The sequence below is a fragment of the Ovis aries genome, chromosome 10, assembly GCF_016772045.2.
Source record: "Ovis aries strain OAR_USU_Benz2616 breed Rambouillet chromosome 10, ARS-UI_Ramb_v3.0, whole genome shotgun sequence".
In the NCBI taxonomy this organism is placed as follows: Eukaryota; Metazoa; Chordata; class Mammalia; order Artiodactyla; family Bovidae; genus Ovis; species Ovis aries.
This window is the reverse complement of record NC_056063.1, coordinates 32,957,552-32,980,603: the sequence shown is the minus strand read 5'-3', so window position 1 is coordinate 32,980,603 and position 23,052 is coordinate 32,957,552. Positions and strand designations below refer to the sequence as shown.

Here is a 23,052-nt window from a genome sequence, read left to right as displayed (position 1 = left end):
GTTGGAGAAGACTCTTGAGAGTCCCTGGACTGTGAGGAGATCAAACCAGTCCATCCTAAAGGAAATCAGTCCTGAATATTCATTGGAAGGACTGATGCTGAAGCTGAAACTCCAATACTTTGGCCACCTAATGCAAAGAACTGACTCACTGGAAAAGACTCTGATGCTGGGAAAGACTGAAGGGAGGAGGAGAAGGGGACGACAGAGGATGAGATGGTTGGATGGCGTCAACGACTCAATGGACATGAGTTTGAGCAAGCTCCAGGAGTTGGTGATGGACAGGGAGGCCTGGTGTGCTGCACTCCATGGGGTCACAAAGCGATTGAACAGAACTGATAAATACTACAACAGGGCAAGTTTTAAAGCAGGAAGTGGACAACCTTGTGGCAGTGCCAGGGCAAATGTATACGAATCACAGAGGAAGCCTTGAACATGATAAATCACTGGGCCACACAGCCCCGTGTACATTCTCTGACAGAGTTAGGTGAGGCCTGGAACCTGCACTTCTCTAAGCTCCTCCAGGTGATTCTGCTGTGCAGTCACGTTTAGGGAACAAAGGCAACATGGAAAATATATTTAATCCAGAGAATCTCTAAGGGCCCTTCCAAAGATCTGTAACTCCGTGGAACGTCCCCGTAGCTACTCAAATGAGTCGCTGTCATGGAAACACTAAGCACTTGGCCTGTGCTCGCATCATGTACCCTGAGCCTAGAGAGGAAGCCCTTCCAGGGCACGGCCTCATGCCACCTTCCTAACAGCCCCGTGACACCGCCATTAGCAGTATTTCACAAGCGAGGAAACGGAAGAGAGCAGTCAAGACACTGCCAGGAATCAGCAGGACCAGGACTTAAGGCAGGCCGTCCGGCCCCACCCACGGGACTCGGGCAGCCAGGCCACCTGGCCACACAGGCGTCTGCACCCAGCCAACAGCATGCACTCAGACCACCACCCAGTCAGGAAGTTTCACCTCCAGAGCTTATATAAGTTCAGGAAGTTTATGGTTTACATTTTCAAAATGATAGAATAGAAACCGATTAGAAAATCGAGGGAAAGCCTCCCTAAGACACAAGGAATTTAAAAATTACATTTTAGAAGAGCTGCAGATATGACCACATAAGACCAAGTTCTACGTACTAGAAATCATTTAAAAAGTTTAAGATGGCGAAACCTGAAAGGCATCAACATCTTCAACATAAGAAGAATTTATACAAAAGACAAAGTCAGCAAAAGACTTGAAATCAACAACTTGTAGAAACAAAATTTTAAAGGTTAAGTAAAATACATGAAAAAACATTCAACCCCAAGGTAAACCAAAGAGGTCACTTGGCATTTCCTGAGTGAATGAATGAATGAATGAACAGACCACAGGCACTGAAACAGTGAAGGGGACACAAGAAGAATAAACTTGGCCCCCAACAGCAACGTGAATGATGCACATTGCTACAAGCCAGCTGTTCTGACTGCAAGCCACCTTAGGAGAGGTGACCCTCTGCACAGGGGAAAACCCACGCAAAACCAGTCGGTCCCTTGTATGTGAGGATCCTCCGTACCTGGTCCTGCACCTGTGGCTGTGAGCCGCCAGAGATGATGCAGGGCTCTCGTATTGACTACTGAAAAAATCCTCGTATAAGTGGACCCATGTAATATAAATCCATGCTGTCCAAACGTCCACTGTACACGAGCTTTCTACCAGGACAAAATTTTTTAAGTGTCCCACCAACACAGACAAAAAAAACAAACAAACAAAAAAAACACAACTCTCTGAGAAGACCTGAATCAGTCTCATTCTAAGAGCTGTACTTGGCTTTCTCACAAACAGCAGATACTCGACACATCTGGAATTTAAGACAGTAAGTAGGTTTAGCTTGACTCAGGGAAATATTTTAAAAAGTGCTTTTGTGAGCAATTAATCTATTTGTATATGGAGAAAATGAACAAACTTTTAACATGGTTATCAGATTAAAAAACAGTAACCTACAATCATATTATTCCAGCACCTTCATGTTTTAGGAAACTCAGTATGACCCATGCTTCTCTGGATTCATGTGACAATGAGCAGTGTCAACTGAGTTAAGGGCAGGGCTCGCCATTAATAACCAACCTTAGAAACTTCTCAAATCATATTTCTATGGGCATCATTATATTCGACAGATAACAAATGAAACTAAAAATAACACCCAATTTTCTTTCTACAGTGACTGAAATGCCTACCTCCAAACAAACAAGCAAAAAGAATTCCACACTTTCCTCAAGTCCATTCGAACTTCCCGAGGCAGCTCACCACCCTGGACAGATGCTGGGCTCAGACGTCAGGGAGGACACGGGCCTGACGGGTCACCTTAACATCCCTGAGTGCCAGTGACATTAAGGCAACTGAGGAAGTAGTGACTAATGATGACCTTGCTAGGGAAATCAAAAGAATACTATTTGAAGAGAGAAAAAGGAAGTGGGGGTGTAGCCAGTAACTATTTTTAAAAGTGTGGGGTGGGGTAGGGGGTGGAGTTAAAACGATATATCCTAAGCCAGAAAGTTTCATTTATTGGCACTTTCCTTTGCCTGGGGTGTGACTCCAGGCAAGTCTTTCAGCCTCTTTTTGTTTCCTTTTTCATGGCTAAAGTGGGGGAAATATAATGGTCTCTCATCAGGTTATTGTAAGGATCAAATTAGTTAATATTCATAAAAAGCACTACCAAAAAAAGCAAATGAACAGTAACTGGGAAAAAAAAAAATCAACAAAAAACCTGCAGAAGACTCCACAACTTTTCTTTTTTCAATATTTGGCTGCACCAGGTCTCCCTGATCAGGGATCAAACCCAGCCACCTCCAACTCCCCCGCCCCCGCCCACATTGGGAGGGAGCCTGGAGTCTTAGCCGCTGGACCACCAGGGAAGTGTCCCCCAACAACTTTCCTTGATCAAACAGCCAAGTAGGCAAAAAAAAGAGAAATGCTGATTTCTCATTTCCGGGTGTACAGAATTTAATCTCTGTACAGCACACTTGAGACGGCAGCCACACCTCACAGGAACCCGAGTGACTGTGTCCTCACTGAGCGGCTGGCGCTGCCTTCCAGGCAGGAGCACCGCCTTTGGCTTCTCAGAGGCAGCCGCACCATCGGGCGTGAGGACGCCCAGCTGACGCTTGCTGCGCCCGACCGTGCTGTTACCTCAGCAGCAGGTTGAGAAGCAGAAGAGTTATTTACCATTTTCTTTCCGCAATCTCGTTATGAACTTCTTAGGAGGTATGACTCCAACCTTCTTCTTCTGGGTGGCGATGCTGTGGAAGAGGTCTGCTAAGCACGTGAGAAGGCTCTCCTTCTTCCGGGGCTGACTCTTGTAGGCGAGAACTTTCTCCCGAAAAGGACGACAGAAGTAAAGTGCCTGGAGAACTGAGTTGCAGTAGCAGGTGTTCCCAAACTAGGAGGGAAGAAGAAAGAAAATTTATTTTTGGTCGAATTTGGGGGTAAAACAATATCCAGAGAAAGAATTTCCAAGCCTAGAGTTGTTCAGAGGAGAGAAAGAGTAAGATAGGGAATATTTATGATCCTCATAAATTAAAAAAGGTACCTGAGGGTAGAACTGTGGTGTTGGAGAAGACTCTTGAGAGTCCCTTGGACTGCAAGGAGATCCAGCCAGTCCATCCCAAAGGAAGTCAGTCCTGAATAGTCATTGGAAGGACTGATGCTGAAGCTGAAACTCCAATACTTTGGCCACCTGATGCAAAGACTCATTTGAAAATGACTCATTTGAAAAGACCCTGATGCTGGGAAAGATTGAAGGCAGGAGGAGAAGGAGACGACAGAGGATGAGATGGTTGGATGGCATCACCGACTCAATGGACATGAGTTTGAGTGAATTCTGGGAGTTGGCGATGGACAGGGAGGCCTGGTGTGCTGCAGTCCATGGGGTCACAAAGAGTTGGACACGACTGAGTGACTGAACTGAGGGTAAACATAATTGTCCTGACTGTAAATTAGAGATTTTAACATTAAATGGATGCTCTTGACATCAGTTTCAGGTTAAAATGGAAGAAAGATACATGGGACAAATTTGGCCTTTATGACCACTGAGTTAAAGAACTACAGTTTAAATAGTGAAATTAGTTAAGGTTTAGGGTTCTGGAGAATTTTTTCCTTTTCCAATTCTCACTGTTTTGATAGTATTGGCTGTATAAGAACCATCTTCTATACTGTACATTTAAAAATATAACTCTCAAAAATTCTTTTATAAAAACATAATAGTGAAGTTTACTATCAAGTTCTTCAGTGCCATCCAAAAACTAAAAACAGAAAAGAAAAAAACAGGATACTCTGAAGTATTAGACGAAAGAATCAACAGTGTGACGGCCTATCCACTGACATGCTGATGCGAGGTCACACCGTGCTCAGTCCATCAGGAGGACGTGGACTCGCTCCAGACTCAATCCTGAACAGCAGCCCTGCCTCTCACTGACCATGTGGCCTGGAGCAGGCGACCACGACTCACTCAGCTTCAGTTTCCCTCTTCTTCTTTTTTCTTTTGGCAGGGGGCGGCCTTGCCCCAAGGCACGTGGGATCTTAGTTCCTCAACTAGGGATCAAACCTGCACCCCTGCATTGGAGGCACAAAGTCTTAACCACTAGACACCAGGGAGGCACGAGTTTCCTTCTATTTAATGACAAGGGAGGAAACAGTCTTACTTTACAAAGAAAAGAACACAGAGCTTGACAAATATTTTCTGCCTTCCTTTTTCCTTCCCATGAATAGACGATGATGTGAAAAGCAGGCTAATAAAACACCTGGAAGTCACTCAGGGAGGATCCAGGGAGTAAACAAGGACCGAGGACAGTTCTCAGAGCACTGTCCCAGGGTAAGGTCCAGTACGCAAAACTCTGACAGGCTACCTGCAGAGGAGTGCTGAAGGATGGGAACCCTTCAACCATGTCCGTAAACACATGCACACGTCTGCTAATATTTTAAAATTAGGAAGGCTAAATCAAAAGCTAATATAAACGATTATTTATAGCGAGAAGGCAAAGAGGAGAGAGCAGCGAACGTGAGACCACTGTGCATGTACATGGTTATAGGAAGTTTCTTTTGCACCCATAAATTTTTAAGAAAAGATTTATTTGGCTGCCCTGGGTCTCAACTGAGGAACACAGGATCTTTAGTTATAGTATGCAGACTTTTAGCTGCAGCATGTAAGATCTAGTTCCCCAACCAGGGATCGAACCTGGGCCCCCTGCATTGGGGGCTCAGAATCTTAGCTGCTGGATCACCAGGAAAGTCCCTGCATCCATATTTTTAAAAAACTAAATTAAAACAGGAAGAAAAAATAAATTCCTAAAATTGAAAATAAACAGAAATAAGCCTAAATGTCTATCAAGTTGGTAGCAGAATTACTTAAAGAATGACTTCAAATGACTTTAAAACACAGGATGGGTTTTTACTATCAATGCCTTCCTGGGGAAGTTACCAAGCCACTCTCTCTATCGGTTTCCTCATCTGTAAATGACGTTTTTGCCAGCACCAATCTCTACAATCTTGTGAAGAAGTAACTCAATGACCTGCATGAAGAACTTAGCGTGGTTTGGCATACCTCATCACTATATGGTTATTTTTGAAACAACCTTTTTGAGTCATCTGTCCCCTTTGGAAAATTAGCTTAGCTGAAACAGATTAAATCCTATAATCCCCAGGTCTACACTTAAATCATGATAGATGGCAGCAGCACAAATAAACCAGAGGGGTGGTACCATCAGCCTGCAGCACTGTGCAACCTGAAGTGATACAGAGCCATCACATGTGTGGACAGCGTACGGGTACCAGCATCGTCCATTTATTAAGAATCAGCAAAGCTTAATCTATCTTTCATTTTCAGATAAAAGTAAACATTAGCAGTGCTCATACTTTCGCCCCCACCCCACAATGAATCATCTTACATATTCCATTTGGAAACTACTGGTTTTAACCACTATTAAGTCAACATAATGTCAACATAATGTGTTAAATGGCTACCTACTCCACTGTCGCCCACGCTGGTTGGTGATGGTGCCTGTCCCATGAACATCCCCTTCTAAGAGAAGACCCTCTTCTCCCCACCACAATTTCTGTTCAGGTGGCTCTGTTCCATGTAACTCTAGACCTCCCATCCCCAACCACCTGCTCCCTGCAGCCAAGGGTACCTAATCCAGATTCTCAGGGACATTGTTCCTGCCCCCCACCTGCCCCCTCCTCACCTGCCCCCCCACCCACCTGCTCCTCCCCCCTCACCTGCTCCCCAGCCCCAGGCCTCCTCACAGGAACTGACTTCTCTATGCAAATCCTGTAAGGGGGTTAGTCACAAGCCCTTCTGCAGAAGCTGCCACAGGATCAGGCACTTGATCCAATCTGGCCTGAGTTCTTTGGTCAGGTTTGATAGGAACAGTCTGCGATCTCTGATAATACAGGCTTTGAGCAGCCTAAGGACACCAGGTTGGAAGAAACTAAAGGAGAATGAGATCAACACAAAAGAAAATAGAACCAAGCGACATCAGCCTACTCAACCCTGTAACCTGCAAATGGTAAGTTTCATTTTTATTTATCTTTTCTCCGTGGTGACCCTTGCTCCCTGCATTCAGAGTTCCAACTAATGACTACTATCAGTTCAGGTTAGAGAAAGCCTTTTATAAGATGGTTCACCCTCACAAAAAGATTCATTAATCCCAACCGACTTGTGTTTGGGGGCTTATGTATTAGAAAATTAAAATGATTCTCGAAAGGCCGCTAAAAATGGAGGGACTGCACAAAAAGTAGGAAAGAGATACCAGGAGTCTAAATCACTCTTCACTCAATTTACTGGCTACAAGATATAAAGGGGAAAAGGCAAGTTGGCTGATCAGATTAAAACCATTCGTTTTCAAAGAATTCAGCTAACTGCACAGACAGCCAACATGTAAAAGAGGGATTTTACAGCAAGAGAAAGCACCCAAAGGCTCCTCTGCCTTTTGAGATGGTTTCCATACTCCCCTGTACCCACCCAGGCACACCCATATTTCTCCTGACATCCTGCAACATCGGAAATACTAACGTATCCACAAGGGTTAACTCAATAGGAAACCCCCACCATATGTATTATGCAAATCACAGGGATAGACATCAGAGTTATCATGAAGAGTCAACTGCCATGAAAGCTATCATTTGCAAAAATGTTCCTCCAAGATAAAAATATCTATAACTGAAAGTAATGGAAACTAGATTGTTATTAACAAAGTGAAGAGTAACCACTCTGAATTTTCTGGTAGGTTAATTAAACTATGGGTTTTTTTTTTTCCTTCTCTCCATTAAAAACAAAAAGTCCACTTTTCTAATTGCCCAAATGCACAGACAGTGTCCCAAAAGCAAATACCTTTGAGTGATTCTAGTACTTTACTAGTCGCAAAAAGGGATTCAATCAGGCAGACCTAACAGGAACTCTTTTCAGTATTTGCTTTTTGTAAGAGTGACTATAATGAACCTGGAAATGCACACTTCGCTAGAATAGACTGATTAGAAGAAAACAGACACGTGCCTCATTTTAACAGAATCCAATTATTAGGAAAGATTAACCACCGAGTTCCTTAAAGCAGCTGCATTCTGTGTTGTTTATAAACACTAATGACTTGGCAGACAGGCATAGGACAGGAGGAAAATGTTCAAATGTTCACCTCTGAATTAACTAAGCCATCTCCCCAACTCCTCAGAGCTCCAACCTTAGTTTTTAAGGGACTCTATAAATAGTGTGATAACTCCAAATAAAAAAGGAGAATGAAACTAGAGAGAAGGGTGATGACAATGTAAGAGTTGAAAACAGAGCTGGCGGAAAACGGTTCAAGGCCCACAACACAGCCGTAAAGTGGCCCAAGAGCACAGATCACAGGAGCGTGTATCACTGTCCCAGGTCAGCGGAGCTTACTCTCAACACCACTGATCTCTGCGTAGAGTTCGAGGTGCTCATCAACCCTTCCCAGCCGGAGCCCTGGCTACCTCAGGATCTCAGGGATCTCAATTCTTCATCGTAATGAGGCACAGAGATCGGAAATTCCAGCTTTCCTTGGCTTATACTGAATCTCGTTTATTCAGCTTCAGGGAGAAACACAAACTCCACCTTCTGAATTTATACTGGTGTATACGAAGTAATAAAAATGATACCTTCTTAAAAACTTTTGGTAACACAATCAACAATGGTTTTTGGATACTGGTATCATATTGCGTTAAAAACATCAGCGGGGGAAAAAAAAACCCACAGAGCTTTGTGCTTAGTCGTTTCCAACTCTTTGAGACCCCATGGACTGCAGCTGTCAGACCCCATGGACTTCCTCTGTCTTTGGGAATTGTCCAGCCAAGAATACTGGAGTGGGTTGCCATGCCCTCCTCCAGGGGATCTTCCTAACTCAGGGCTCAAACCCAGGTTTTCTGCATTGCAGACGGATTCTTCACCAACGCAGCCACCAGAGAAGCCCCACAGAGCTTTAGGGCTCATACTGTATCAAGTATGTTGTTTTACTTGTTTGGAGGTTATTTGCAAAAAAGTTACTTAGGCACAAAAAGGAGAAGGCTGGAATGCTTACGCAGGACAAGCTCAAGGTAAGACAGCCTTCAATATAGGAAACACTACTGTTCTAAAGAAAAGAGGTTCTCCTGGGACACCAACAATGGGCACAGCTTTACGACAATTCAGGACACAAATGAGCTTTGGGGTCTGAACCAGGTAAGGATGGCTGCCACAGAAAAGGAGCAGTGAGACTGAAGAAAATGGGCTCTGCTCCCCCAGAACTGAAATGAGGCTTCCGATCACTAGGCAACTCCAGATGTAAGTGCGAGCATTTCAGGTACTATACAGAAGTCGAGGCCACACTTCTCAATAAACAAGGGAAATTAAATATTCATTTAACTCTCCTCCCCATGAAACCCCAAATAAAATGACAGTGAAAGAATAGATTAGACAAAAACTCAAAAGGCTAAAGAAGATGACAACAGACTAGAGACAGCAGCAAACTTACAGAAAATTTCACTCTTTTAGATGAGCAAAATTTGAGGAAAACTTCCAATAGTAAAGATACTAAAAAAGAGGTGGGGCGGGAGGGGGGGCGGAAATAAACTCAAAGGTTTCAGAAACAATCCAGTGAGTACAAGAAAACCTCAGCAACAACAAAATCTTTGAATAATATCCTAAGAAAAGGAGCAGAAGATATTGCCTCCATGAAACAAGATTTAAAAATAAAACAACAAGGTAACACTCTAAAAAATGAAAAATGCAGAGTGGATAAAAAAAGTTGAAGATACAGTCTAAAATGTAGACTAAAGGAGATGATCAAAAATGAGAGAAAAAATAAGGAATCAGTCTGTTTCAATATGCAATAACCATTAAAAAAAAAAAAAAAAAAAGACAAAACAGAGACATTACAGTAACAAGAAGAAAACTATCCCAATAATAGTATCCGAAACGGCTTAGACCTGAGGGACACACATCATTAGTCTGAATGGATCAGTAAACAACACAACAACAGGGTTCCCATCAAGAGACTCGATGAGATTTCAGAACACTGGGGACAGAGAACACCCTTCAGGACTCCCAAACACCTTCTAAAGGGGAAAAGAAGGCACGTTCGTAAGAGAGAAAGAGCCAGAATGGCAAGTGCCCTCTCAGCATCAAGAGAAGCCAGAAAGCACCAGAGCAAGCCCCAAAGACTCTGAAGGATGGGTATACCCTAGGATGGACATCCAACTGACACTTAGAGACAGGTAACCAAACCCATCTTCGGTACACACGACCTCAGAGTTTATACCTGTGCACACCTCCTTAACAAGCGACTCCAGGCTGTGTTCTGCAAAGCAAGGGAGGAAACCTCTGGGAAGGGGTTGGGGTGGAGGGAAGGGGTCAGGATGAAGGGGAGGAGTCAAGCATAGGGGCCGTGCAGGGCGACGGAAGAGATGCTGCCAGGCACCAGGAGAGCAGAGGGGCCTGCTGGGCACAGCTCCGTGGAAACTGACACAAGGTCTTCTTGGCTTTCTTTGTTTCTCTTGAAGATTTTGGTTAAGAATAAGTGACAATTAAGGCCAAGATTAATTTCATACTGGGAGAACCAGGGAAAGTGAACTTGGGCAGGAATGGTGGGAAAAGACAGCAAAGTTCCTGCTTCTGTTTCTGCCAAAACAGCAAGTCAGTATACATACATGTGTACATATATATATATAAATAGAAGTATAAGTACCTTACTTACTCTATAAGGACACATTCCAGAAAAAAGAGCCAGGGGATTGATGAGTGGTCTCCTCCAGGGAGGGGAATACAGAGGAAGGTGGGCATTGCTGATTCTGTGTCCAGCACAGACAAAGAAGGGTCCCCTGGCAAGGTGACACCACACACCACTTTATCTGCCCTCCTCAAATTGCACAAGAAATCCATGTATACATAACAGCATGCTAGAACCAAGTTTAATAAAACTTACTTTCGTATCTGTATTATCACCTATATATATATTTATTTACTTATTTATTTAAGTAAATCCACAGATCCACCTAACAGTACAGTACAACAGCATAAACTACCATGACAAATGTGTAAAGATCAGTGGTGTTCTCTGATTCAGTAAAGAGTTCAAAATTCTAAAGAAAGTTCTTTAGACTCTACAGACACACAGAGGCGTTTACAAAACTATATTTATTTCTATCTGTACACGCAGACCACTTATATTTAGACACGTAAATAATTTTCAAAGAACCAGATCATTTGGTCTAGGCCATATGAGATTTTGGTTATGAGAAAATTCTGACACAAAATAGAGAGAAAAAAAAAATCAGGCTGATAAATTAGAAACTGTTCCAAGACTCTTAGGACTTCAGGCAGTGCCTCTCTCTCTTCCATTAGAGAGAATTCTGAAATTCCAAGTCAAGTTTCTTGGCATTAAATCTGCTGATACGAATGAACAATTTTCCTTTAATAAATTATGAACTGCATTCATCATCCTTAAGACTACTTCCAAGCACAATTCTATAGGCTACTTACGTATTAACAGATACTTACATTGACTAATCCAAAATAGTGCTCGTTGACCGGAAACTGTTCTGGACCAATCTCTTTCTCTAATGCCGAGGCATTGGCGCCCTATGGGATGAAAAGGAGAAATCTCAGTATTTAGGGTATTTTCCCAATACTATCACAGTTGTATACACATTACAGAGAGAGCCTTAAAATGATTTTGTTTCCTGTAACTTCCTAACATTATGGAAAGAAAATAAAGGGTGACAATGAAGAAGAAAGGCTTTTAATAATATGACTTAAAAAAAAAAAAAAAAACACCAGTTTGCAGGAACAGTTGGATTAAGGAATTCTATTAAATCCTGCTCCTTTTCCTACATGATTCTTATGTGATGGATGAGAGCCCCTGCTGTATCTGTGGTCTCACAGGCACGTGATCTCAGAGACATCGTGAAGTTAAACAGGCATACTGTCGGCAACCTAACACTCCTTCAGCAGTGTACGCATGAAAATTTCTCACACAGAACAAAGGGGGCAAGAATGTTTGCTGAGGGCTTCCCTGGTGGCTCAGTGGTAAGGAATCCACCTGCCGACGCAGAAGACACGGGTTCGATCCCTGGTCCAGGAAGATCCCACGTGCCTTGGAGCAGCTGAGCCCGTGTGCTGCCTCTACAGAAGCCTGTGCATCTAGAGCTTGTGCTCCACAACAAGAGAAGCCACTGGCACGAGAAACTAGAGGACAGCCCCTGAGAAAAAGCCCGCACAGCAACAAAGACCAACACAACACTGCCAAAAGCAGATAAATAATAACATGAAAAAAACTTTAAAGCAGAACGCTTCCTGAACGCTCACCGATGACAGCACAGCTGACCGCAATCTATTAACAGATGGTCTATAAAATGACAACATACCACGTAGCAGTCAGAATAAACGAAGGAGAGTTCATTCAAACACACAGCTATTTCTCAAATACATAATACTAAGTACACAAAGAAAAAAAGGTTAACACAACCACCACCACATATATACAAAATAGCACACGGCAAGGGGGCTGGGAGAATGTACAAGACAGGTACCTGAGTGGGGCCGGAAGACACCAGGACGCGGAAGTGAAGGAGGAGAAAGACAAGAGCGGAAAATGAGGCGACATCCAACAAAAGAAGGGCCTTGCTCAGAGAGTAACCGTGTGCCCTGGTCTCAGGAATAGGATCAACTCACGTCTGTGAATCTGAGGCCCGGAAGGAAAAGGGATGGAGGCGGGGGTGGGGGGGGGGGTGCGGGGTGAAAGGCCCCGAGCACCGGCGCGTGCTAGCAAATGCACTGCAGACGCAGTCTGAAAGGGAAGTCAGAGCGATTCTGGAGACAGAGTAGCTGTTAACTTCAAAATTCCCCAGAAAACACAGGACCAAACGGATACAACCGACACTACGCACAAAACAGCCGAACGCTGCCTCGTGTATGAAGCTGCGGATAGGACCACACGCACATGGCGCCTCCCCAGGGACAGCGCGCTCAACACCACCCGGTGCCCAGGGCGCCCCTGCTGCCTCCTGAGCCTGGAAGCCCGGCCCTCTGGCGGACGGTGCCTCCTTGGCTTCCTGACACGCCAGGCCTGAAAATAAGGCCTCACAGAAGGGACCGGGTGGGCTGGTGGTCAAGCTCGACCAAAACAAGACATTTGCCTGAATACATTCCAGCCACCCAGCACCTGTATTTATACATGGTGCTTACTTGTTTAACTTAAGACATACTATTCAGCTTTATATAAGACCTTGATACAATCCCTGCTGCTGCTGCTGCTGCTAAGTCGCTTCAGTCGTGTCCGACTCTGTGCGACCCCATAGACGGCAGCCCACCAGGCTCCCCCATCTCTGGGATTCTCCAGGCAAGAACACTGGAGCGGGTTGCCATTTCCTTCTCCAATGCATGAAAGTGAAAAGTCAAAGTGAAGTCACTCAGTCATGTCCGACTCTTAGCGACCCCATGGACTGCAGCCTACCAGGCTCCTCCGTCCATGGGATTTTTCAGGCGAGAGTACTGAAGTGGGGTGCCACTGCCTTCTCCTAGCTCACAGATACTATTTAAATTTGGCATTCCAAATTTGAACTGTTTAATAAAAACACGAAATTCAGTTCTGACAGCAACTTCAAGATCCCCTGAACCAGAGCCCTTTGTGGGGAGCCTACCAGCCCACTGTTGACACCACCAGCTCGAGTGTCTTGTCACAGAATTTCCTCACATGTGCTGAAAACTATCAGTAAGAATTCAAACTGATACTGGTGTCATTCAAACAAGTATAACCTCCTTCCACAAATACACACACTAAAGCTAGAAAAGGTGCTACTGTCAAAGGACATCTGCTTGGAACAGTAAAAGCCAGCAGGCACACCCAAGGAAAGCATTTCTCGCCCTCAGGGTGAATCGAGAACCCAGCAGGCCAGGCTTCCCTGTCCTTCCCTATCTCCCAGAGCTTGCTCAAATTCATGTCGAGTGCATCGGTGATGCCTTCCAAGCATCTCATCCTCTGTCCCCCACTTCTCCTCCTGTCCTCAATCTTTCCCAGCATCAGGGTCTTTTACAATGAGTCAGCTCTTTGCATCAGGTGGCCAAAGTGCTGGAGCTTCAGCTTCAGCATCAGTCCTTTCAGTGAATATCCAGGGTAGATTTCTTCAGCAATTTTCCAAACCCCAGCTCTGAGCTCTTCTGTTGGGTGTTCAAGAAAGCCCTTACACCAACTTAGGTTTTCACAGCTAAAGGTCAGATAATTTCTAAAGTCTCTTCTAACTCAACATTCTATCATGTCTAATCACTTTTATCCACACTTCTGAGGATACTACTAGATTAACACAAAACTCTAGGAACTCCAAGTCAACCAGCACATGACAAGTACCATAGATGGTTATAGATGGAGTAAGGGCAGCAGACTGCAATGGGAAGTACAGCTAGCACGGAACTTATGGACGTGAGTGCTAAGTTAAGGTACAGCACAGTAAACTATACCTTAGTGCAGCACGATGATACCTCAGCGCTGATTCTGTGAATGTGCGGGAGGACAGCCTCATGGCAGGAATTCAAGACTCTCTTGCAGAAACGACCAGAGCGCATTCCTGCCTCTAGCCAAACGCTAACTACAAAGGCAGAGTGTAGACAGAGCAATCCAATGGCTGATAAGTGGTTGTTTTTTGTTTTTTAATTTAGAAGTGTTTTCAACACTGTAGTTAGACATTAATTGGTTAAAAAAAGAAAGAAAAAAAACCCACCAAGTTGAAAATTTGCTATACAATTTTTTTTAGTACGTTTACAAGAGTTCTCAAACACCATCCCCTGAAGAGTCTAAGATTCTGCTGAAGGTTGCCAAAGCCTATCATGTCAAATAATAGTCAATCCAGCAGCCCAAGATTTAAATTGAGCCTAGAACCTGTCAACATCCAACAGTGATGGCTCTGAACAGTCTCCCATCCCCACACTTGAGAAAATATGTTCCTACTGCAATTAACAACGCTGAGTGAAATCACGATTCTTCACTGGGACAAAGGGAAGAAATGTTGGCGCTCTCAGGAATCTCTGCTCTAAAGCTTTCGTGGGGATCAGGAATGTCATCTGTTTTGTCTGAGAACACAACGCACTGAAGGAAGAAAACATTCTTTCTGACTCTTCTGTCACCTCGTAAGATTATTTTAGACTCAGGGCCTATTGCTACAAATTCATCACGAAGAAGTGATTAGATATTCATGACCCTCCTGATGAAAACCACCAAAAAGTGGATGAACTTTTTAATTAAAAAAATATATATATAGCAATTTAGTGAGCTGGTGAGAAAATAAGAAATCTGCAGAAACCAAAAATCAAGTGATGGGAGAACCTGAGAGAAGAGCAAGTGCCAAAGACGGGTTTCACGAGGAGGCACCTGCCGACACCAGCGACCTGAGCACCCTACGCTGAGGGCCGGACTGAACGGGGCGCGGAGGCCAGGGCTGAGGCCCAGGGCCCGCTCAGGACAGGGGCCGGCAAGAGACCCCAGCACAGCAAGGGAACCAAGAGGGCTGTGTCTTCAGCAAAGGCGAAACAAGAAATAACCCTGCACCACAAGAGGAGATGGCAAAGGAACCTGCCGGACTTCTCCTTGGCCTGGGGGAGGGAGAGACGACCAGTATCTTTCCAACAGTCATAACTACAAGCTGGCCCCCATCAAAGCTTGTGACCCGAATTCACACACACAAACAAAATCGGGCAGGAAACGTAATTCAACGAGGTCCTGAGTGGATGGTGTCCACAACTAGCAACCAGTGGAATTATAGACTCACTCCAGAAGACAAATTCCATCCACCCACAAGGAATTCCCGCAAGTAAAACTCCCAAGAGGTTGAGTTCACGGTCAAAAATCACACATACACACAAAAGCAGAAAAACAAAGCACCATGTATAAAAACCAGTGAAAACACAGACAGAAGAATTAGACTCAAGATGCTAAATATCAGAAATATTTCAGACATGACATAAAGTAAATGGTTGGTATATACAAAGAAACAGCAAAAGCCTGATTATAAGAACAAACGTGAGAATTTAAAGCCTAAGCTGATTTGTTCTTAAAGAATCAAATAAAACTTTCAAATCTGAAAATTATAATTGAAAGTGAAAAACTCAATGGTAATTATGGAGACAGTTTAAAAAAAAAAGCTCCAATACTTTGGCCACCTGATATGAAGAACCAACTCACTGGAAAAGACCCTGGATGCTGGGAACGACTGAGGGCAGGAGAAGGGGACGACAGAGGATGAGATGGTTGGATGGCATCACTGACACAACTGACGTGAGTTTGAGCAAGCTCCGGGAGTTGGTGATGGACAGGAAAGCCTGGCGTGCTGCCATCCATGGACCCATGAAGAGTCAGACACAACTAAGCAATTTAACAACACCCTGACCTAGTCCAATTCTTAAAAAAATTGAGTCTCACCGAAAATTAACCACCAACCTATGTGAAAGAAGAGGAACCAGAAACTACAAGGATACCTTCTGTCTACTGATAAAGATACTACATTTTGAGGACACAGCTGCAAATAGGAAAAAAGAAAACCAGTCAGGAGATGGCTCTTCTGAAAGACAATGTTGACACAGTCAACCATGGAAAACACATCTGACCACCCTGCATTCTGCCGTTGAGAGAAAGAAACAATTACACCAAAGCAAAGCGACACCCAGGAATGTTTTCAAGGAAGTAAATTAAGGAATCTCTTCTACCATCTAACGCTCAACTATGATTAAAAAATGGTTATCTGTGAAGATATATTTGGAATAGCTAATTATGTTCAGTATACACTGTTAAAGAAAATAGCAAACTTTATACATTTCAGCAAGAAATAAAAAGGGATGAAAAGTGTAAAAGATCAACACCTCCATATAGAAAATGGGCTTATCAAGAACACAGTCATCTGTCCGTATATGTGGGGAACTGGTTCCAGGACCTCCACAGATCCCAAAACCCAAGGATGCTCAAACCCCTCATGTGAAATGATGCGGTTCTTGCATATGACCCATGAGCCATGGGCCCTCGACGACGTGTCACACCTAGTGTGGTGTAAATGCCACGTAAACAGCTGCAAACACACGGCACATTCAAGTTTTGCTTTTATGAACATTTTGGGACTTTGTTCACAAATGTTTTCGATCCTGGGAGGAAGAACCCACAGATACGGAGGGCCGGGACTTCCTTCTTTCCATTAGACAGCTTACGGTTCTTTATACTAGATAGCCTGTATTTAATACAAATATGAGAGAACACATTTCCCCCACTGTTGTGTTTCAAGTCCTATCTTGAAATCCAGCATTTATCATTCCCAGTTTAATACTGAAGAGGGTCAGATCATGTCGGCAGCCAAAGGAGAACTGCCAAAACAGGCAGGAAAGGCTTCCTGAAGATCAAAGAAGCAAGTGACCCTACAAACCGACAACAGTGCAGGAGGCAGAGGAAGAGGCAAGATAGGATGTGGACACAGCCAGGAGGAAGTGAGCGCGGGCAGGGAAAGGGTGGATCCAGAGCCACATGTGAGAAGCCAGCTCCTGTCTCCCAAACCAGAAGACGGGGAAGGAAGGCACGGCTGCGAGCCCAAGACTGCTCCCTCGGAAGACGCCATGCCCCGACACTAACCCAGAGGCGCTGTGCCCGGCACTAAACCAGAGACGCCATGCCCGGCACTAAACCAGAGGCACCATGCCCGGCACTAAACCTGGTACACCGTGCCCCAGCACTAACACAGAGACGCCGTACCTAAACCAGAGATGCCGTGCCCCGACACTAACACAGAGACGCCGTACCTAAACCAGAGATGCCGTGCCCCAGCACTAACACAGAGATGCTGTGCCCCGACACTAAACCAGAGGCGCCGTGCCCAGCACTAAACCAGAGACGCCATGCCCGGCACTAAACCAGAGGCACCGTGCCCGGCACTAACACAGAGACGCCGTACCTAAACCAGAGATGCCGTGCCCCGACACTAACACAGAGACGCCGTACCTAAACCAGAGATGCCGTGCCCCAGCACTAACACAGAGATGCTGTGCCCCGACACTAACCCAGAGACGCCGTACCTAAACCAGAGATGCCATGCCCCGACAACTAACCAGAGACTGTACCCCGATGCTAACCCAGAGGCGCCGCGCCCCAGCGCTAACCCAGAGGTACGCCGTGCCCCAACACTAACCCAGATACTGTACCCTGACACTAAACCAGAGACAACAAACATTTTCATGAGAAAACAAACCATTTCCATACTCTCAGTCTCAGGCATCCTAAAAGTCATCCCAAAGCTGTAGTCCTTTAGAAAAGATGAACCTCAATAAGCATCTGAGAACCAAAAAGGTCGCAGCTCTCAGTAAATAAGCAGAGTATCACGACCGCTGCTCCCTTTTCAGTGATGCTGAAGAGGTCACAGTGACTCTCCCTACTGAGAGAGTAAACGGTGGTTTGTGAGACTTCTGTTCCAATATTCAAGTACACATATATTAGGTCTAACTGCCAAACTGCTCAATCAGAAAATGGGGAGTAACCTTTCCCCACTTACAAAAACATGAACCCCTCTGTTTCCCCCAAATCCTGTGTTACAGTAAAGTGAACTATGTGAAAAGTCCCTCATACTCCTGCAAGGAAAATCACCATCCAGCTACAACGTACTATTAAGCTAAAGTGAAATCAAAACTGTGTAAATTATTGACTGACTGAATTATTCTGTTACTGAAACAACAGGGTTCATACTCCAGATTCCAGGGGCTAACTATAATAAAAACTAAAATTATCATCAAACTGAAATATCTGTTAGACACAGAAAAGAACTGACTGCAGCTGGCACCGCGTGGAGTCCTGTCCAAAACACCCCGCAGAATGGAAAGACGTCACAGAGGAGACACAGCGGGAAGTTCCTGGGGTCAGGCCCTCCACCACCACTGTTCAGCTGAAAAACCCTCAGCATTAACTATGTCGGAAGACGTACAACCACAGGCTTTAAAACCCTTTGGAAAAAATGAGGGCAGAACACTTTCTCATTTTATGAAACCAGCATCACCCTGACTCTGAAGCTAGACTAAGACACTATAACCTACAGGCGCTATCCCTTATGAATACAGATGCAGAAACCTCAACAAAGCACTAGTGAGCCAAATTCAGTGACATATTAAAAGGATTACCGACCATGACCAAGTGGGATAAACACCCAGAATAAAGCGCTCTTACAACTCAAGAACAAAAAAAACAACCAACCAAAAAATAGGCAAGTGACTCGAACTGACATTTCTCCAAAGATGACACACAAATGGAAAACAAGTACATTTAAAGCTGGTCTGTCTCACTACTCACTAGGGACATGCAAATCGAAATCACAAGGCGCCACTTCACACCCATCAAATTGGCCAGAATCAAGGGGGGAAAATGGAAAACAACAAGCGGTGGTGAAGACGTGAAGAAACTTAGTGGTTCCTCCAAAAATTTAATACGGCATTCCCATATGGCTCAACAATTTCAATCCTAGGTATATATCCAAAAGGTCTGAAAACAGGAATGTCAACATTCACAACAGCATTAGTCATTAAAGGCAAAAGGTAGAAAGAACCCCAAATGCCCATCAAGAGAGGAACAGATACACAAAACGTCGACTAATACAATGGAGTATCATTGGGCCATAAAAAAGAAATGAAGTACCGATTCATGCCACGACACGCATAACCTTTGAAAACATTATGCTAAGTGAAATCAGCCACACCCAAGAGGACAAATAGTGTAGGGTTCCACGGACACGGAACACCTCCACTGGGCAAATTCACAGAAGACAGAAAGTGGATCAACTTTAGATTAAGCAAAGTCTGCAGACAGGGAGGAATGGGGAGCTCTACTGGATGGCCGTGGAGCTGCGGCTGGGGTGATGAAAGCATTCTAGAACAAGACAGTGCTGACAACTGCACACCACGGCGAATGTAATTAATGTTACTGAAGTCTGTACATAAGATTAACTCAAATGGCAATTTTTTTGTTGTTGTTATATATATCTGACCACAATTTTAAGGAAAGGACCTCGTGATTAAGGGTCAAGGCTGTCACACTGGGATCCCAAGACAAGAGTTAATCACGCGTCCTCCCCCACCATCGTTTTCCTGGAGAGCAAGTCACTACCGAAATCCATAATTTCTTGGGTAAAAAACCTCAGCATGAGGATCAGATAAGGCCAAGCCTTGCTTGTTTAGTGTCACAAGCCCAAAAAGATGAATTAAACCTTGAAGCAAACAATACCTACCTTCCACTGCTCTGACTGAGCTAGCTACAAGAGTGCAAAATAAAGACATAGGGAAAATTCCGGGAGGCACTGCTGTCTGAGGAAGGATGGGGACAGCAGGGCAGAGAGCAAGTGTGGTCCAGAGGCTGAGTGACACCCAGTGTCATGCGTGGCACTGCTAAAAAACCTCAACCAAACTCACCTTTCAAAATAAACACAGGCTTACGTATGTTAAATACAACTAGAACACAATGTTCCAAATGCAGGGAGAAATGGGAGTGGGAGCCTGAGTTTGAGAATGCTACAGAGATCCTGTGTAGGGGCCGGGAATCAGGGACAGAGTTTGAGCCCAAGCTCAGCACCACCTCCAGACAAGTCACCAAGGCCGGTGTGGTCTCTGCACCTCCTAATACAGGAAAATACCTACTCTGCCAAGCTCATGGGGCTGGAAAGCAAACAACGAGAGTGAAGCTGCCCTTTGTAAGGCTATCAGAAGCATCAGTCACTCAAGTGATGGTTTCAACCAAACGGAACAACACAACGGAAAATTCCAACAGAAGACAGCGAACTACCTCACTTGTACTTTGTTTTGGAAGCTACTGGGCAGGTTAAAGAAAACACATAGCTCTTTATCCGAAAGTCTTAAGTTAGCACCCCCTGGACAGTGGTAATAAATACTAGAACAAGCGCCAAATCCCTTTTGTGCGCCTCATGTAACACCTTATTTAATAAATACTGCAAGTTCATACACTGAAAACAACGCTAAGTGCAGAGGGTAGAGAGTAAAACTAAGGTGTTATTGGTCGCCCCCTCCCTTCGTTCCTTTCCCCAGAGACACCGGCTGCTAACAGCTTGGTTTCAGCTCTACAGTGGTTATTATCACAGCCGTAAATTACAGATGTCTCGTCACCAGCTTTAAACCTGCTCTGCAAATGAGAAACTGGCACACACACACACCTCTGGTTCTCCTTCCCCACGCCACCTCCCAGTTTTTATTACGAATTACTGGGTATAAGATCGCTTTAGGGAATCTAGTAATTCTATATTTAACTCTCCAGCCAGATTCACCAATCTCATAAAGTAGGTAAATTACTGCTGTGAAACTCTCCTTTTATGTCTCTCCTTCCTCCCCATCCCTACTACCTGTTTACCTGGGGAGAGCCTGGACCACTCACATTTGCTTCTGTGACAATTCAGCCACCACACTTCACTCACAACACAGGAGCTCCACAGACAGCGGCTTGGAGGGCAGCCAATGCTGCCCAGGAGCTCAACTCGAAAGCAGACAAAAAGACGTTGAGTAACTTCGACGTAAGAAAAAGTGAGTTACAAAGGCAGCAAAACTTTACAAGTAACTATCAAAAAACAAAAACGAATCATCGCTGCGACAAAGACAGTTCAGGAAAGTCAACAAGAAAAAAACCTAAGGAACAGACACATGCCCCTTGGACATTTAACTATTGTCACTTAAAGGAGAACCTTTCCAGTTTCCTGTTCTCTTTCTCACTCCCCAGTTTCCCTTAAGTGTCTGGAAACCCCCGCTTAGCAGATTCAACTTGTGAAAGAAAGATGGCCAGCATCTGCATCTCTGGTTGGGATTCCTCCCCACGGGTCCTGAAAGAGCTGGGAGGGAGAGGGAGGCATAGTGCCAGGGGGCGCGGGGGTGGCTGCACCCTGGTGTGGCCCTAGGTCTGCAGGGACCCAGCCCATCACATGCTGGTCCCTGCTCTCTCCCCAGCCCTAACGGCCAGTCCACCCACCCCCAGACAGAAGGTCAGCCACTCTCTGCAAAGACCAGGTCTCTGGCCTGACCCCACATGCTCACTACTCTGAGTCAATAGGAAGTGAGAAGGCTCCCTGACCCAGCTCTCCCAAGCCAGAGGCTAGATGCGATTACCATGGTGACGGCGTCTCAGCCACAGCCAACCGTGAACGGCAGATTCCAAGCGCAAGCTTCCACCGGGGCTCTCTGGGGAAGACCACGGCTGGCTGGTCTGTTTTTTGCTTCTTTTCTTTCCCATCACTACTTTCCAGTCCTCTAGGAATCCCTCAAAGGACCTGGTGCTTCGGTAACGCCGCTCACCCTCTAGCTCTATTGCAGTTCAACGGACGAAGCACCAACAGCCAGCCACTCAGCACACGCACGCAGACACACCTTTCTGTGACTCCCACAGATGGTGCCACTGAAGAGGCAGACGTGCGCGTGCTCACACTGGCCTCAGGGTCCTTTATAGCGGATCTCGTATAAAGTAAGAGTTTTTATATTAAGAAGTATAGTATTACTTCCAGTAGTCTGCGTGCCACACAACACTAATATATCTAAATCCTATAGCAAGCTCTGCTAATAAACATTTACAGTCATGAAAGGAGTCCTTGGCGCTAAACCAATCTCAGCGGAAACTCGCACCCCACAGCAAAGGCTGTTCCACTCGGACCGCTGTTCCCTGCAGTCACTTCCAACAAAGCTTTCTTGTTACCTCCAGAAATGTAAAAGAAACTCATAGATCCATTATCTACTTCAGAATAGTTTTTATAAATTAGAACAAATTTAAAAACTTATTTTATTAGTCACACTATGACTGTGCCACCACACCACAAAGAAAAGGACTAAAGCACTGCTCTTTATAGCGATGCTGATTCCCACAGGATAGGACATGGGAGAAGCAGTATGCAGACCAAAGGGGACTCAGCTTCAAAAATGTCCTGATCACGTTTGGTCTGCCGTCTAGAATCATCTTCCACTATATTCTGAAACTGACACAGAGGTGGGGAATGGGTCTCCTCTATTCAGGCTGAGGAGGGAAACCTGAGTCCAAGGTGAGCACATACATCACCTGCTCAGATACATGGTGCCCCCTCCCCCAAATCCCAGAGAACAGGGGCCTGCTCTCCATTCAGGTCCCCTAAAGTCTTTCCTACTACCAAAAATATTCGCACAGTTACTTCGTTCTGAACAGCGAAGAGTAAGCTGAGGAAGTCTGAAACAACCCCAACAAACAGTAATTCTAATTCCTCTAGAGAAGAAGTAAGGAACTTGAACACAACTTGAACATAATTTTGTAATGCTAGAGACGTGACCTCATAACAGAATGTGATGGATGTTCTAACAAAGCTTTAAAATCACTTTTACAGGGAGCTGCCCTGGGGGTCCAGTGGCTAAGACTTCAAGCTCCCAACGCAGGGAGCCTGGGTTTGATCCCTGTTCTGAGAACTAGATGCCACATGCCACAGCTAAGACCCAGTGCAGCCAAATAAATAAAATAAATAGTCTTTTAAAAATCACTTTTATAAAGGAGAGACTAGGTCAGCAATTAGTGATATAT

At 44.8% G+C, this 23,052-nt stretch overlaps 1 protein-coding gene across 5 annotated transcripts in view; it reads right to left on the bottom strand.

Annotated features, from left to right (window-relative positions):
* USP12 (ubiquitin specific peptidase 12) overlaps nucleotides 1-23,052 on the bottom strand; it is a 57,756-nt gene that overhangs the window by 16,233 nt on the left and 18,471 nt on the right. For 4 of the 5 annotated variants that reach the window (XM_060394086.1, XM_042254867.2, XM_060394087.1 and 1 more), the window contains 2 exons: nucleotides 11,019-11,099; nucleotides 3,200-3,413 (listed from right to left, as the gene is read on the bottom strand). In XM_060394086.1, the coding sequence (XP_060250069.1) occupies nucleotides 3,200-3,413; nucleotides 11,019-11,099 (295 nt within the window). Of the gene's footprint in view, nucleotides 1-2,211; nucleotides 2,363-3,199; nucleotides 3,414-11,018; nucleotides 11,100-23,052 lie in introns of those variants that run through there. The other variant, XM_060394088.1, reaches the window with a different exon arrangement.